This window comes from Bubalus kerabau, chromosome 6 (genome assembly GCF_029407905.1).
Source record: "Bubalus kerabau isolate K-KA32 ecotype Philippines breed swamp buffalo chromosome 6, PCC_UOA_SB_1v2, whole genome shotgun sequence".
Classification (NCBI taxonomy): Eukaryota; Metazoa; Chordata; class Mammalia; order Artiodactyla; family Bovidae; genus Bubalus; species Bubalus kerabau.
The window spans coordinates 116108883-116124381 of record NC_073629.1 but is presented as its reverse complement, the minus strand read 5'-3'; the positions used below and the strand labels follow the sequence as shown (position 1 = coordinate 116124381).

Sequence of the window (15499 nt, the reverse complement as noted above, 5' to 3'; positions counted from 1 at the left end):
AACTATCCTGTGTAGACCTGTTCTTCTGCAGGAAAGAAGCTGTGCAATCGAGTCTGATGAGGGCCAGGGCAGTGAGGAAGTCAGGGAAGGAAGATCGTTACGGCACCAAGGGTCCCCACGTGGACAGAGTTTCTGGAATTTCAGGCAACGTAAGTATTTGATGAAGGCACACTTTCAGTCTTTACTTTCTGAACAAAGACACCGCAAAGGTAAGAAATGCCCAGTGCCAGAAACTTGGTGCTCAGCTGAGAGCCTAGGCAGAGTGGGGATCCCTTACGGGCTTGGCGGGGGACGGTTCAGACGTGCACACGTGGAGCTCCGACCCCTCCCTCAGCAGGGCTCAGGCCAGGCCCTTGGGGGGCCACAGGGGACAGAGACTTCTGGTCTACTGCACTGATGTTAGATCAGGGCCCAGATGTGCCCAGGGGTGTGTAAGAGGCACTAGGAAAGGCACGAGCGCTCATGGCTTCTGCTAGCTCGTCCCTGCCTGCCCTCCACCGCCCTTGGTTTGGTGAAGGAGGTGGCGGCAGGGGACCAGGGGCATTGGGGACAGGAGGCCAGGGGCTTCTCTGGGGCTCCTCATCCTCTGGGTCACCAGGTGGCATGTGTCCTTCTGTTGAAGGACACATCCCCAGATGGAGGTCTTCCCCGGATGCCTCCCTCTGGGTCTTATAACCAGCTCCTCCTTTCCCTGTTACCCGCTGGGGGCCCATACCACCCCTATAGCTCTTCCCACACCCTGCCCACACATCTACAGACAGTCCCTGTGGAAAATTCCCATCAATGACCCAGCTGAGGGTGCCATGTTCTCCCTGGAACCTGGAGTGAAATAGCTGACTCTCAGTGGGACTGAAAGTTTCTTATTCTCTATAGAGATTTGAGTCTAGTCATCTGATCCAATGGGGCGTCTCAAAACCTACACAATTCATCCGCTTCATGGACATCATCTAGAGAACTTTTTACCATCTGCAGTTGCAAATGCTCAGCATGAGGTCAAGCCAAAGAGAATATACTGGCAATAACAAGTCACAATGCTTTGCAGGAAAGAGAAATATAAATATTTTTAATAATTAAAATTCAACAATCTTCTAAAAATATACACCTAGCTTTCATTTTAAGAAGGCTTTGCTTTGATGGTTCCCACAATACACTTTGATTAATGGTTATTAAGAGAATTTTAAAAATTGTGCATCATTGTAAATCTAAAATTATATTTCAATTGAACAATGCGTTCTGACTTCAAAGATGTTAAAATGTGAAATAATAATAATAATAATATGCCTTGGATATAGCCTGTCTCCCCAAAATGACTCATTTATAGTTGGAAAGGTAACTTTTCCTAGGGAAAAATGATCCGTTTTCTTTTTACAGAGAACTTGTCTTATTTTCTAGTGGAAAGATGTCATGGATATGGCATCATAGGGATGGTCCTCTTAACTACAAAGCGAGGCACGGTGTCCTTTCTAGTCATTAGCACTGAACCTCTGAACACACATCAACCGACACCCATCAAACATGCCTGAGATGCTGTTGTGATTTCTAATTTGGGTGCTTCTGAATCTGCCTTTCTGTTGGCATCACCACCTCGGCAGGAAGGCCCTTAATGAAAGGGTCTGTGGTTGGCTTGGGGCTGAGGACCTGACTCAGCCTCGACACAGGCTTTCGCTCAGAGCCCACAGTCCCACCCCAGTAACGCAGGAAGCGGAAGATAGAAGCATTCCAGGCATCCGACAAGCCTCCTGTCACTTCTCGAACTTTCTGCGAACCCACTGGATGACAAAGATGCTGATTTGAACCGGCAGCCCAATTAAACGCGCAACCGCTACTAATTTACTTTCAGGCTGTATCTTATTCACACAGTGTTCACTGCGCCAGGAGGTGGGTGGAATGATTAGAAGGGATGAAATGTGTGTAATGAAGTGATAGGTGGACTTGATAATCAGCTTCTACCAAGTGGTACCTTTTTTATAAAAGTCATTCGTTGGAAACACATGGCAAGCACAGTGGATGTTTATCTGTGAAATGGGCCTGAGCCCTTCCCCTGAGGCAGATCCTATTCTTCCCCGGGGCCCGTGGGGCACCTGCTCCCCACCTGGCCGGTGGCCACGCATCTTGACTTTACCCCAGTCCTCTTGTAGGGGGTTGGGTGTGTGGCCACCCATTTGTGGCTGGGGGCTTTCTGCTGAAGTTTTTGGAAGGCGTTGCATCAATGCTCAGCATCTGTGGGCGATTTATTTTCCAATGGGAAGGCCAGTGGTGTCTGAGTGGGTGCTTTGATCCACAATCATTATTTTTCACCACTGCTGATATAACAGAATCATCCTCATTTATCATAACAGGAGAAAATCGGTTTTTATGGGCTAAACTTGTTAGCAGGAAGCAATGGGAGGCAAAATGGTAAGACTGGCACTGAAAAAGGGCTTCTAGACTCTTTCCTGGCACCATGAGAGCCCCAGCAAGCTCCCTGACACTCTGAACCTCGGTCTCCTCATTATAAATGAAAATGCCACGGACTCACAGAATTACGGTAAACGACACAGCACTTGTACTGTAAACTCTGCTCCTGCCTTGCTAACAAATGCATCATGGGCTTATCTCATTTAAGCTTATCTCCAGATATTAGGAAGGAACAGGCACTTTCTTTCACACTCAAACCTGCAGTTTGAACAGTCAAAAGAGTATCTCCGAAAAAGTGCAGCAGAGATAGAGAAAGAAAAGGACGTAAGTTACAAAGGTTGTTTCCGGCACACATGGAATCCTTGCTGAAACCAGACTCCTTTACTCTCACTGGTCTCACCAATCATTATTCATGTTATACAATGTTCTCACATTTGAACTTTCCTTTGCAGTATCTCTTTAACTTGTTTATTACCATGTATTAATTTCACCTCCCACCATGCCTGTGTGTGCATGTCCACCTCCACTCACACACCAAGGAATAAAAAAAAAGTAACTCCATCAGAAGGAGCCACTTCTGAAAGATCACGTGGGCCCAGCCCTGAGCATAAAACCTGACTTCAACAAGTCAGAGGAGAATCAAGACAGACGGTGCCCACAGAAATACTAATGCAGCTCACAAAACAACAAGAGTGATGGGCATTAATAGACAGGGCGGTTATCATCAGACGAAGCTGGAAGCCAGGGTCGGAGCGGCTGTCTTAACTCGAGCTCAGTCTAGCGGGGAGCAGGGGAGACTCCTACATCAGGAGCCTGGTCTTTTTTGGAGGAAGACAACGGGGCACAGCTCGGCTGGAGCGGGCACCCGAACCCAGCTTGCCGAGGTCGGGAAAGACCAAACAACCTGCCCGGATGACTAGGGGGCTGGGCCACCGTGTCACCATGGACCCAGCGGCAGCTGTCAGGAGCTAAGACAGCTGATGTGGCTGGGCAGTCTGGAGGATCAGTGGGTAGAGAGAGGGCCCCCAGCACCGCCTCGTAAACAGAAAGCACACGCAGTGACCTGTATCCCCGAGCATTTGTGGTTCGGAGGGTAAATGATGCTACAAATGAGAGGAGTGAGAATCACTTTTCAGAAACGTGAACTCTGCCCCTGAAAGTCTTTGGAAGGTGGGGTGGGATGGGGGGGCGCCTTACCGTCAGCGGTGCCGGAGAGGCCGTCGGCTTTGAAGTTGCTCGTGCTTTTCTTCCTCCGATGCTTCTTTCTGTTGGCGTGAGGGGAGGGGGGCGGGTCGAGCTTGGGGCTGGCGGTGCTGGAAATGCTGGGGCTCGAGCACAGGGGGTCACCCAGCCCCGTGTCTGCCGCCGGACCGGAAAAGGAAAAGAGCGCAGAGGTCAGCACGGAGAAACCAGACTCTGCCAAGGACCACAGCAACGTTCCTCCAGTTACCAAGCCCCGGAAACAGCCTCCGAACCGGGGGCTCAGAGGTCAGGGCGCCCCATGCCCGAACACGCCACCTGCCATTCCAAAGCAGGAGCCCCTTTCGGAATCTTCTTTTTGCTCAGGAGAATTGAAAGTCCTCCTTTTTTTTTTTTTTTAAGACCAGTGCTTCTCCAACTTTATTACTTAAAAATTTTTTTTATTGGAGTAGAGTTGATTTGAATGTTGCTTTAGCTTCAGGTGTGCAGGAAAGTGCGTCAGTGATACATATACATACGCCCACTCTTTTTTTAAGATTCTTTTCCCATATAGGTCATTACAGTCTGTTGAGTAGAGTTTCCTGTGTGACACAGTGGGTTGTTCTTAGTTACTATTTTATATATAGTCATGTGTATATGTCAGCCCCAACCCGTTCTCCTTTCCCCCGGTCACCATAAGTTTGTTTTCTACATCTGTCATTCCATTTCTATTTTGTAGATAAGTTCGGAAGATTCCACCTATGAGTGATATCATATCACATTTGTCTTTATCTGATTTATAAAGTTCTCTATTTTGCATGTTTGGAGTTCTGGAAAAGGAAAGTGGTGGTGGGGGGGAGGTTTTTACTTGTTTATTTTTCTCTTCTCACAAATAATCTGATCTATTAGGAATGAAAGACATGCTCAGGGATACATAGCAGAGTGTTATCTTAAGTGGGGTTGAGCTGTGTGTGCGCTCACACACAAGATACAGGTATGTCTGATTCTCTGTCTCCTTCCCTCAAGACGTCGTAGGACCAGACGTCAGCTGATCACTCGTGAGATGCCGCAGGCCGCCTCCCTGTGTTACCAATGTCCAGCAACAGTGCTTAGAAGCCCACGGCAGACCCGGCAATTTTTGATTCGCTGAACCTACTTAACAAAATGTTAAAACCAGTGCACTGGAAGTGAAACTCTCAACTAATGATGTCTAACTTTAACTTTATCAGAGAGAAGAACACCCTTAAAAGACCTGAAATGAACATGCAATTCAGCAGAATAAACAAGTTCACTGAGAAAGGGATGAAGGAACACCATCCAGATACCTCCAAGCTCCTAACAATTCATCATTTCATGACACAGCATCTTTGTTAACTCAAAAGACAGAACCTTCTGTGAGATGAATGAATAAACATTCATTCATTCAACAAATGTTCTTTTGAGCACTTACTGTTCTTTTGAGTCACTTTTCTAGATGTCTGGGATGCACCGCTGAGAATAACAAAGCTCCCGTCTGAGCGGCATTGAGACAGCCGTGGGGTCCCAGCCCAGACTTCGTCACAAGGTGGTGACGGGGAAAGGAGCCCATGGAGAGTGGACGTTACAGAGGTGGTGGAGGGGTGGGGGGCTACAGAGAGGGTCTTGATGAAAAGGCAACACGTGGGCCAATGATTAAAGATGGTGAAAACATGAGAACTCACGTGCATACCTTGGGGAGGAGGAAATCACCAGAACCTGGCCCTAAGGCCCGGTGTGCATGCTGGCGGTTCCCGGAACCACAGAGGGGAGACTGGCCAGGGCCAGTGAGGACGGGAGACTCAGACAGGGTGTCATCAGAGAGGAAGGGGCTCAGACACTGTCTAGGACCCGGCTCTTATTCTGGGGAGCCGCTGCAGGGTTTTGAACAGGATGACCTGATTTTGAATATAAAGATACTTGAGGGTCTCCCTGGTGCCTCAGTGGTAAAGACTCCTCCTGCCAATGCAGGAGAGACAGGCTCGATTCCTGACCTGGGGAGACCCCACCTGCCGCAGGGACAACGAAGCCCGTGAGCCGTAACCAATGAGCCTGTGCTCCAGGGCCTGGGAGCCACAGCCGCTGAAGCCCATGGGCCATAACTGACGAGTCTGTGCTCCAAGGCCCAGAAGCCACAGCTACACGAAGCCCGTGGGTCGTAACCGATGAGCCTGTGCTCCAGGGCCCGGGAGCCACAGCTGCTGAAGCCCGGGGGCCGTAACCGATGAGCCTGTGCTCCAGGGCTGGGAGCCACAGCCGCTGAAGCCCACATGCTGAGAGCTTGTGCTTCAGAACAAGAGAAGCCGCTGCATTGAGAAACCAAGTGTGGCAACTAGAGCCGCGCCCCGCTCGCCACAGCTAGAGAAAAGCCTCTGCAGCAACGAAGACCCAGCACAGCCAAAAACAAATAAGCAAACAACATTTTTATAAAGAGATATTGGAAATCTGAATTTAAAATACTTTTATTTTATGAACCCCTGCAACATTTTAGCATGTATTAAGAAATATTAAAAAAAAAAAAAACACCTTAGTATCTTTTAAGCTCTACACCCAGCTCCAGGAATGCCCTAGGAAGCAACTTCCTGACGTCCTAAGACCAGCAGTGCCTTTCCCATCCCTGCTCGGTCAGGAGGGTCAACCTTCTTCCCATCCCCTGCAAATGGGACAGGCCTCTGGGAGCCTGTCCTGAGAGGGGTGTAAGAGTCAACACACGGCTCCTTCCTGCAGGAGAACCTGCCTCCAGGAGACTGGGACTCTAGGTTGACTCTATCCGCATGGTCATTTCTTCTTCATTTTTCCTCCAACTTGCTGCCTGCTCTCCACCAAAGGCACACTCACCCTGGGTCTGGCTCCTTCCCTATAGACTCCCCTCCCCTCCAGGCCCAGGGAGCGTGGCTAACTGCAGGAGGGCTCCTCTCTTGCTAGCTTTTCACCTTTTCAATGGTCCCAGTCTTCTACAATATAAATCTTTTAAAAATAGCATTTCCAATACACATATGTTTTGAAAATACTAGATCTCACTGTAAATAAAATACCCCACTGTACGTAAGACTGTACATAGACATCACAGGGAAAAAAAAAGTCTAGTTAATGTCATTGTTTAGTCGCTAAGTCGTGTCCGACTCTTTGCGACCCCATGGCCTGAAGCCCACCAGGCTCCTGTGTCCATGGGATATCCCAGGCAAGAACACTGGAGTGGGTTGCCATTTCCTCCCCCAGGGGACCTTCCTGACCCAGGGATTGGGCCCTCATCTCTTGAATTGGCAGGTGGATTCTTTACCACTGAGCCACCCGGGAAGCCCCCAGTCTAGTTAATACCTGTGCACAATTTCAGACAGCTCGGAAGCTGCCTGATACTGCTGAGGCGTCCAGGGACCCCAGGGTCACTAGGTGATCCTAAAGCAATCCTTTTACATGTTAGTCAGTGCTCAAGTCTTACGATGACTATATTTGTCATTTCAAATATTTTCTGCCCAGGTTTCAAAAGTCTTCATGCTCTGTCCGTATCCTCTTTGACTCTGAAGTGTTAAGAACCCACCGTGTGCCAGGCTGGGTGACAGGGCATGGGGAAACTGGTCCCAGTGACCATCCCCGCCCTCTAGTCATGGAGGCAGATGGGGGGGTGCAGGCCAAGACCGCTGCCCTCTGCTGCAGCAGGACTGGTGTTTTATTACTTCCCTCTGTCCCTTGGCACCACAGTTCGAAAGCATCAATTCTTTGGCACCCAGCCTTCTTTACGGTCCAACTCTCACATCCATACGTGGACTAGAGGGTGAAAACCCCTGTCCCCATGGAGTTGACTTTTAATGACTGAGAGGATGCCGGTCTGGCCTCTTGCTTGATACCTCCAGGAAAAACTATATCTCCTGGGCAATAGAGTTTGAAGAGGGGGAATCAGATCTATGGCAGAAACACCAAGATTCCCTGGAGAAGGAAATGGCAACCCACTCCAGTACTCTTGCCTAGAAAATCCATGGATGGAGGAGCCTGGTGGTTTACAGTCCCTAGGGTCGCAAAGAGTCGGACATGACTGAGCGTCTTCACTCACTTTTAATCCTATGTAAACAGAAGTGCCGCCCACACGCAGAGAGAAGTAAGGTGGGGAACCATCCACACGCCCACAGTCACCGAGGCAGGCTGGCTCCGTGGCCTCCCTTGAGGAACACTAACACTAACGTGGCTCCAGGAGGAGCCGCCAGGACCCAGAGCGTGAGTGACAGAGAAAAAGGAACCACGGAGCCAGGGAAGGGGCCAGGAGCGGGTTTGGCGTGGGGAGGGTGAAGGGCAGAACGAAAAAACACGGGTCCTGATCTGGGCCCCGCAGGAAGGGAGGGAGGCGGGAGGTGAGCTTTCAGAATAACTCAGGGCTGTCAGCTAGTAATAGAAACAATGATCACTATGACGAAACCAGAAAGCAGGACCAGCTGTTTGTGAGCCCAGGAATCCCGTCTCAGACAAGGAGGGGCAAGGATAAAGGAAGTGCTGTGTACCCGTTGCTTGGAAACCGAGAAGCATTTCCCATCTACCGTCTGGCTTGCTTGGTCACAGGACCAAGGCCTGGTCAAGAGCACCACTGCTGAAGTCTAGAGACTGCAGGCGACGCTGGAGCCCTGTCTCTTCTCCCTGCCCGGGTTAATGCTTCAGTGCTGGCCCAAGCCCTGCACACGTGATCCCAAGTCTCTCGCTGGAGGAACGACAGATAACCACGATGTGGCCAGGTGTCCACAGCGGGTGGGCTAAGCGGGAGGCAGGCACAGAAGTCCCTGGGAAAACCAGGTGCTCCAGGCTGGGGTCTGTGGGGGCAGGAACAGCTCTGGGGTGGACCGCTGGGCAAAGCCAGGCAGCTGCCCAGGAATGAAGGGCCCTGCCAGGAACTGTGTGTCAGGGCCAGGCGGCTGACTGCAGCAGCAGGAGCACCCACCAGGCGAGGGGCTGGCGTCCGTGGCACCGAGGATGGGGCTGGGGTGGTGAGTCGCAACAGAGGCCGAGCAGGGGCAGGCTGGGTGGTGGTTAGGGAGGCCTGGAGCAGAGAGGGTCACCGGCAGCCCTGACCATTCTCCAGGCTGGGTGCCACGTCAAGGATGCTCTGGTTTCTAGTGACCTGGGTTCCGTGTCTGGGTGCTGGTATCTGAATGCCCGGCTCCTAGATCTTGAGAACTCCCTTTCAAGAGCAGGTGTTTAAACAGTCCCCTGGTTTAAAATACGACCCATCAAAACACACTGGGCTTCTGTGCTGTGCTTTTCCATCTCTGATGACTCCTCTTGTCTGACATAGTATCCCTCAACCTGAAAAGCCTCTGACAGCCCAGCCCCAGACCTTGAAAATGCACCCGCAGAACACAGTCCGCTCCTCCTGAGAACAAATAACGCATCTTGTTTTGTATCAATTAGTGGACACCGGACAGATGGCCCCGTCGATGGCCTAAAACGCGAGGGGGTGAAGCAGAGGGCAGAAGAGGGGAGACGGGGAGAGAAGAAAGCCACAGCAAATTAGAAAGGGGAGCGCCTCATTACGCCCCCTCTCACCCGGCTTTGATGGAGGGACCTGGAGTCCCTGAGATGCGGCGCTGAGCCGGGATGGGCCGGTCCTCTGCCATCCCGCGTGCTCAATGCTGGCCATTAGTTCTTCCCAATCGGGCATCAATGTTCAACCCACACCCCAAAAAATACATAATACGAGCAATAATGATAACAATCTGCAGGCTCTCGAGCTTCAGTACGTGAAGTATGAGTCAAAGAAGCAGTTTCACTTTTCACTCGGAGAGCTGACAAGCATGACTAGAGGGGGAATAAAATAACATTCCGTCCGCATAAATATCAAGCAGCCTGCTCGAGACTGATGGGCCAGGAATGTATTCTTAGCCATCATTCCGGCAGACAGGCCCAAGGACACTCATAACTTATTTTACAATCATTTAGTTTCAGCTCAAGTGGAAAACGTGACAACTTATCTCTGCTGACAAGATGCCATATCGAACCTTACAATTAACTCTCCTCCGATTATCTGCCCAGCCGATCATTAGCTGGGCCATTTTCGATGAACTGTTGCGGGGAGCGTGCCTCGGTGATGGTCGTGGGTGCCAGGTGTGAGGATGGGTTTTTGACATCCCCAGCTGCTATTCAAATAGACCGGGCTCCGTGCCCCCGACTCCCAAGGCCCTGCTTCTCCCAAGGGGTCTCCCAGTGTGTGTGCCGGGCAGGAGGAGTCCTTCTGCGCCGCGCTGCAGGGGAGCTGAGTGCCCCCATGACTGTTAGCACTGCAACAAAACCTGTATTACTACGGCCAGTGCTCCTCCAGCAGACGTGTGCTCCTCACCCCCCAGAGTCTATTGCAGGGAGCCAGGGGCTCTGGAGGGACGCCTCCCACCACTCCTCCTTACTGGGCTTGACCTGCAGAGGGGACACCAAGAATTCCCTGCAGGACTCCCTCGCCCTGCCCCACGCACGCTGTCTGGGGGTGCTGCTGATGGTCCTGAGAGCAGGCTGACTGTTAATTTCCTACGTGTTGAAGAAAGAGGGCTTCCTCGGTGGCTCAGTGGTAAAGATTCCATCTGCCAATGCAGGAGACGCGAGTTCCATCCCTAGATGGGGGAAGATCTCCCGGAGAAGGAAACGGCTACCCGCTCCAGTATTTATTCTTGCCTGGAGAAATCCAGTGGATGGAGCAGCCTGGTGGGCTACAGGCCATGGGGTTGCAAAGAGTTGGACATGACTGAGTGATGGAACAATGGGGAATGCTTTAAAAGGCATGCTCACAAGCCTGGAGGGCGTCCCTGGTGGCTCTGCGATAAAGAATCTGCCTGCCAGTGCAAGGAGACATGGGTTCAATCCCTGGTCTGGAAAGACTCCATGCGTTGAGCTGAAGGGAAGTCACAACAGCAGGGCTCCAGAGCCCAGGAGCCCGGCTGAGCCGACCTTCCACAGCCACTGAAGCCTGAGTACTCTAGAGCCCGTGTTCCACGAGAGAAGCTGCTGCAGTGAGCCAAGCACCACAATTACGGAGCAGCCCCTTGCTGCAACTAGAGAAAAGCCCATGCAGCAATGAAGGCTCAGCACGGCCAAAAACCATAAATAAATAAAACTATAAAACAGAAGCCTGAATGTCTATTAAAAAAATTAAAAAAGGGAAAGGACCGTGAATGCATATTAGCTGTTGTTTCTCACTCTCAAATAGAGCCTACCTTGCTCATTTGACAGGATTAGGAACCACATAGAACTAAAAAAATCTTCGTGTTTTGGTATTACGAGAATTCCAAATGATCAAAGACAGCTATTTGTCGGGGACGGGTGGTGGTGGTCGGGGAGATCACTGGAGAGCTGAAACCTTTCAAACACTCAAGATGAAGCCATCACAGGAGCCGGTCCATTAAAACCCATTTCCTTCAAGACAAAAGCCGACGGTATAAAGCCAATTTGGACCTTCACGAAGGGCTCTGCTCTCCCTGGAGCTCAGAGAGACGTGTGGGCCGGTAAATAAAGAACCAGGCCACCTCTGCCATCCAAGGAAATCACAACATCCTGGGCCTCTGTTAAAAGGTTGAGTGTGAAGTGAAGTTCAAAACCTCGCCCCTTCTCACAGTCCTTTTGACGGGAGCTTTCAACAGGAGGAGGTTTACTTGAATCCCCATCTCTGAAGATGTTTCAGAGCCCGGCACATTGTCCGGCTCCCTTTGCGGCTGGCGGCGCGCACACAGAGGGTACACGGTGTCAGAAGAAGGGGCAGCGGGGACACGGTGGGGGGCCCGGGAAGATGACAGGTGCTGGGGAAAAGGGAGCGACAACACAGCATTCGACGGACTCACAGAAGTGGGAGGAAGGGAAGACAATAGGGGGGGCCGGGGTGAAGGCAGAAGACGGGAGAAGGGTGTCCTGCCTGGGCTGACTTCCGTTCCGCCCCGAGGTCTCGGGCGAGGAAGCCAGACCGGTCGGGGTGGGTCTTCGTTTACTGGAAGCCCTTCCTTACTGACATATGTTTCCAGAACAGCCTTCAAAATCCCCCAGAAATTCTGATTGCTAATTAGGGTGCGGGGTTTTGTTCCGAGGCAATGAAAATGTTCTAGGCCTGTGCAATGGTTGCCCCTATCCGTGAATATACTAAAAGTACTGAACTGTCAGCGATAAACGGGTGAATTATATGTGCTCTGAGTGTTAATCTCAATAAAGCTATTTTCAAGCAAAAGGAAAATAAAGGCAGCAACGGGTGGGGAGCGGGGGGGTCATTGTATTAAATGGGCTTCCATGGTGGCTCAGTGGTAAAGAACCTGCCTGCCAGTGTAGGAGACGTGGGTTCGATCCCTGGGTCGGGAAGATCCCCTGGCAAAGGAAATGGCAATCTGCTCCAGTACTCTTGCCTGGGAAATCCCACGGACAGAGGAGCCCGGCGGGCTACAGTCTGTAGGGTCACAAAAGGGTCGGATACGACTGAGTGACTGAACAATAAACTGTATTCGGAGATCAAAGCCACGGAATGAGGGAGACAAAAGAAGGTGGTGGGGCAGGCTAGAAAGACTGCAGGCTTGGGGTCAGAGCAGGTGGTCCAAGGGGCCTGGGGACATTCAGGAACCTAAGCTAAGCCGGTCACAAGCCTCAGGCCACACCATCGAGTGCAGGGATTTACGTGGTTGCCTGGGTCTCCAGCCACCCGCCGGGATGCGGTTCTATGTCTCACACAGAGGGTGGACCCTGTGACGATCACTCCTCTGAGGGAGCCGCCCCACGTCCCCCTCGTCCTACAGAGGACAGCACACGCCTGTGGGAGGAGACTTGCTCTTCTCAAGCTTCCTCATGTCTTCCCCCTCTCTGAGCCACACCCCTCCCCTCCGACCTCCTGGGAGATGCTGCTGCCCTGCACTCTTCACCACCTTGTCACCTGTCCCTTCCTGCCCACGACAGCAGGCTCTATAAGCGTCTCCTGGGGTCCCTTTAGTTTTTCCTCCTGCCGGATGCTCATCATGTCCTGATACCATCGCCCAATCTGGGGGAATGCAGGCCAGGATTTTATATCTAAGGGTCAAATATTAAATTGTTCTCTAGTTGATTTTTAGCTGAATCAAGCTGCACAAGTTTAAATTAATCCAATGTGCTCCCGAAAAATGCAAAAAGGTGCTCTGAGCAGTACCGTTAGGTGGAAATGAAATCATTTCAAGAAACTCCTGCCTCTTGGCAGCCTCATCTCTTTTTACATAATCAGCCACAACCCATTTCTCAAGTTGGGCTCTGACGGTTGTTAAATGACAAAGAGATTCTCTTACACATGGGAGGCTCCACTGGCCTAGCAGGCTGGGGAAAGGCTGAGCCGTCTAGAAGAAAACTCAGCTAAATAGAGAAGTTAATTAGATGCATGATCCTTCTTTGATAACAAAAATTTCCCGTCCTTAGAAACTTAACTGTTTCTATGAAAAGTCACTTGGAATCAAATTTCCAGCTCCTACACAAGAAATGGTCCTGACGGAGGCGGGAAGGCAGGCTAAAGTTCCACCCATCCCTGGAGGGCTCTGTCCAGGGTCCTGAATGTGTTCAGTTGGTTCATTCTGAGCAAGACATAGAAATACACGAAGACAAGGCTGCTTCTTCATGGCTCTCTGCTCTTCATTCATCCCTGCTCTTCATCTACTGACATCATGTGGTTTGAAAAAGTAGAGCAATGGTGCTCCCAGCTTTAAGAAATCCTAATACACAGACGCCCAGACTGAAACAGAAGGTAATTTGGTTGTGATAGATCCTTCCGTTGCTCTAGGGTCACACTGGCAAAAAGGTAAATAGAGTAGACTGTGCTTAAGCATGCTTAACTATTTCCCTGCTGCTTAGATGGAATGCAATTTTTTTTTTTTACCATAAATCAATACTTTTCATGTATTTTTTAATATTCATAATTATTGCATGAGGGCAGTTTACAAGGGAAGGGCCCAAGAAAATGAGTTCTGCACTTCCCGCTGACTACGGCAGGGAGTGAGGGGTACCACTTGCTGGCTGACTCCCATTTCAGCTCTTATTCCGCATGCCTCCTGATGAAGAAGTTCACAGTCCTTAGAACAGCAGACATCAAGTGGCCATAAAGGAAGGGAGATGGGGCAGGGAGAGAACCACAGCATGAGTTCCACGAGAAGAAACTAACCCGGCTGTGGGATCAGAAAAGCAGCTCCAACTCCCACCTGGCTGTGTGACTGGGTACTTCATCTCCTTTGGGCCTCAGTATCTCCACCACAATGGGCGAAACAGCACCCCTGAGTACCTGGCCCTGGCCGGCCACACCCCAACCTGCCCCTTCTCCGCCTCGGTCGACAGCAACTCCACCCTCCAGGTGTGCAGGTCGGCAGCACAGGCCAGCCTGACTCGACTCTCCCTCACACCGCTTGGCAGTGCAGGGAGGGCATGGTGCCACCTGGCGCCTGGACCCTGTGGATGCTCCCTCTCACACCGCTTGGCAGTGCAGGAGGAGGGCAAGGTGCCACCCGGTGCCTGGACCCTGTGCTCAGGGCAGTGCCAACCACCCGCCAGGTAAGTGGATGGACAGAAAACCCGCTCGCCCCGGTCAGGCTCTCTGCTAGAGGTGTGCCAGCCAAAGGAAATACAGCTCCTGTCCTGGAGAGCTTACATTCCAGTGAGGAGATGGTATCCATACACACACTGGACACAGAACACGGAGTGGGCAGGCAATCCCCCTCCTGCCTGCTGAGCAGGCAGGCAATCCAGGTGGGCGTGGAGGGTCACTGGCCTGCTCTTAGCCCTAATCCTCAAAACCAGTTAAACGTGGCCACAAAGGGCAAGCAAGTTTTTTTTTTTTTTTTTTTTTTTTTTAACAGTAATCATTCACAAATACCAAGAGTTGGCGGGGATGTGGAGAAAAGGGAACCTTGTTCACTGCTGGTGGGAATGTAAATTGGTGCAGACACTATAGAGAACAGTATGGAGGTGTCTCTAAAAACTAAAAATAGAACTACCATATGAGCCAGCAATTGTATTCCTGGGTATTTATTTGAAAAACAAAACAAAACAAAACAAAACAACGCACTACTTTGAAAAGATACATGCTTCCCAATGTTCACAGCAGCATTATTTGCAGTTGTCAAGATACAGGAGCAACCCGAGTGTCCATCAACAGCTGAATGGGTAAAGAAGATTCGAGATATCTACTTATCTACCGAGCTAGCTAGCTAGACATCTATAGACACATACAAAGGAATGCCCCTCAGCCAGATAAAAGAGTCAGAAGGTGTCACCTGCCACAGCACCGAGCGACCTGGAGGGTATTTAGTTAAACAAGTCAGAGAAAAACAAACACTGTGTCCCTTATATGTGGAATCTGAAAAACTAACTAGTGAGTCTAATAAAGAAAGAAACCAACTCACGGATACAGAGAACAAACCAGTGGTTACCAGCAGGGAGAGCGAAGAGGAGAGGTTGCAAGACAGGGGTGGGGAGCAAGAGGCTCAAACTACTCTGCGTGGAATAACTGACAAGGACATTCTGTGCAGCTCAGGGGACACAGCCGATCGCTTATAAAAATATACACGGAATATGACCTTTAAAAATTGTGCATCACTACGTCATATCCCTAAATCAAATGTGATACTGGACATCAACTATGCCTCTATTAAAGAAAAAAAAAATCCCCCAATAAGTTGAAACCGAGGACTCCTAACACAGAACTGCAACACCAAAAACATACATTACTGATCCCCAAAGAAGATTATTTGGATGCCATCACCAAATCAATGGATATGAGTTTGAGTAAACTCCGTGAGTTGGCAACGGACAGGCAGGCCTGGCATGCTGCAGTTCATGGAGTCGCTAAGAATCAGACATGAATGTCTGACTGAACTGAACTAAAAGAAGATTATAAATTTAGGAAGCAAAGTTCTGATAACTATTAGAGAGGCGCTGGGAGCTCGGGGCCAGACGACCCTTT

General features: G+C 50.5%; 1 protein-coding gene across 10 annotated transcripts in view; it reads right to left on the bottom strand.

Annotated features, from left to right (window-relative positions):
* The window catches only part of AGAP1 (ArfGAP with GTPase domain, ankyrin repeat and PH domain 1), a 562171-nt gene that overhangs the window by 116981 nt on the left and 429691 nt on the right, over positions 1 to 15499 (bottom strand). For all 10 annotated transcript variants that reach the window (XM_055586531.1, XM_055586533.1, XM_055586526.1 and 7 more), the window contains one exon: positions 3595 to 3756. In XM_055586531.1, the coding sequence (XP_055442506.1) occupies positions 3595 to 3756 (162 nt within the window). The remainder of the gene's footprint in view (positions 1 to 3594; positions 3757 to 15499) is intronic.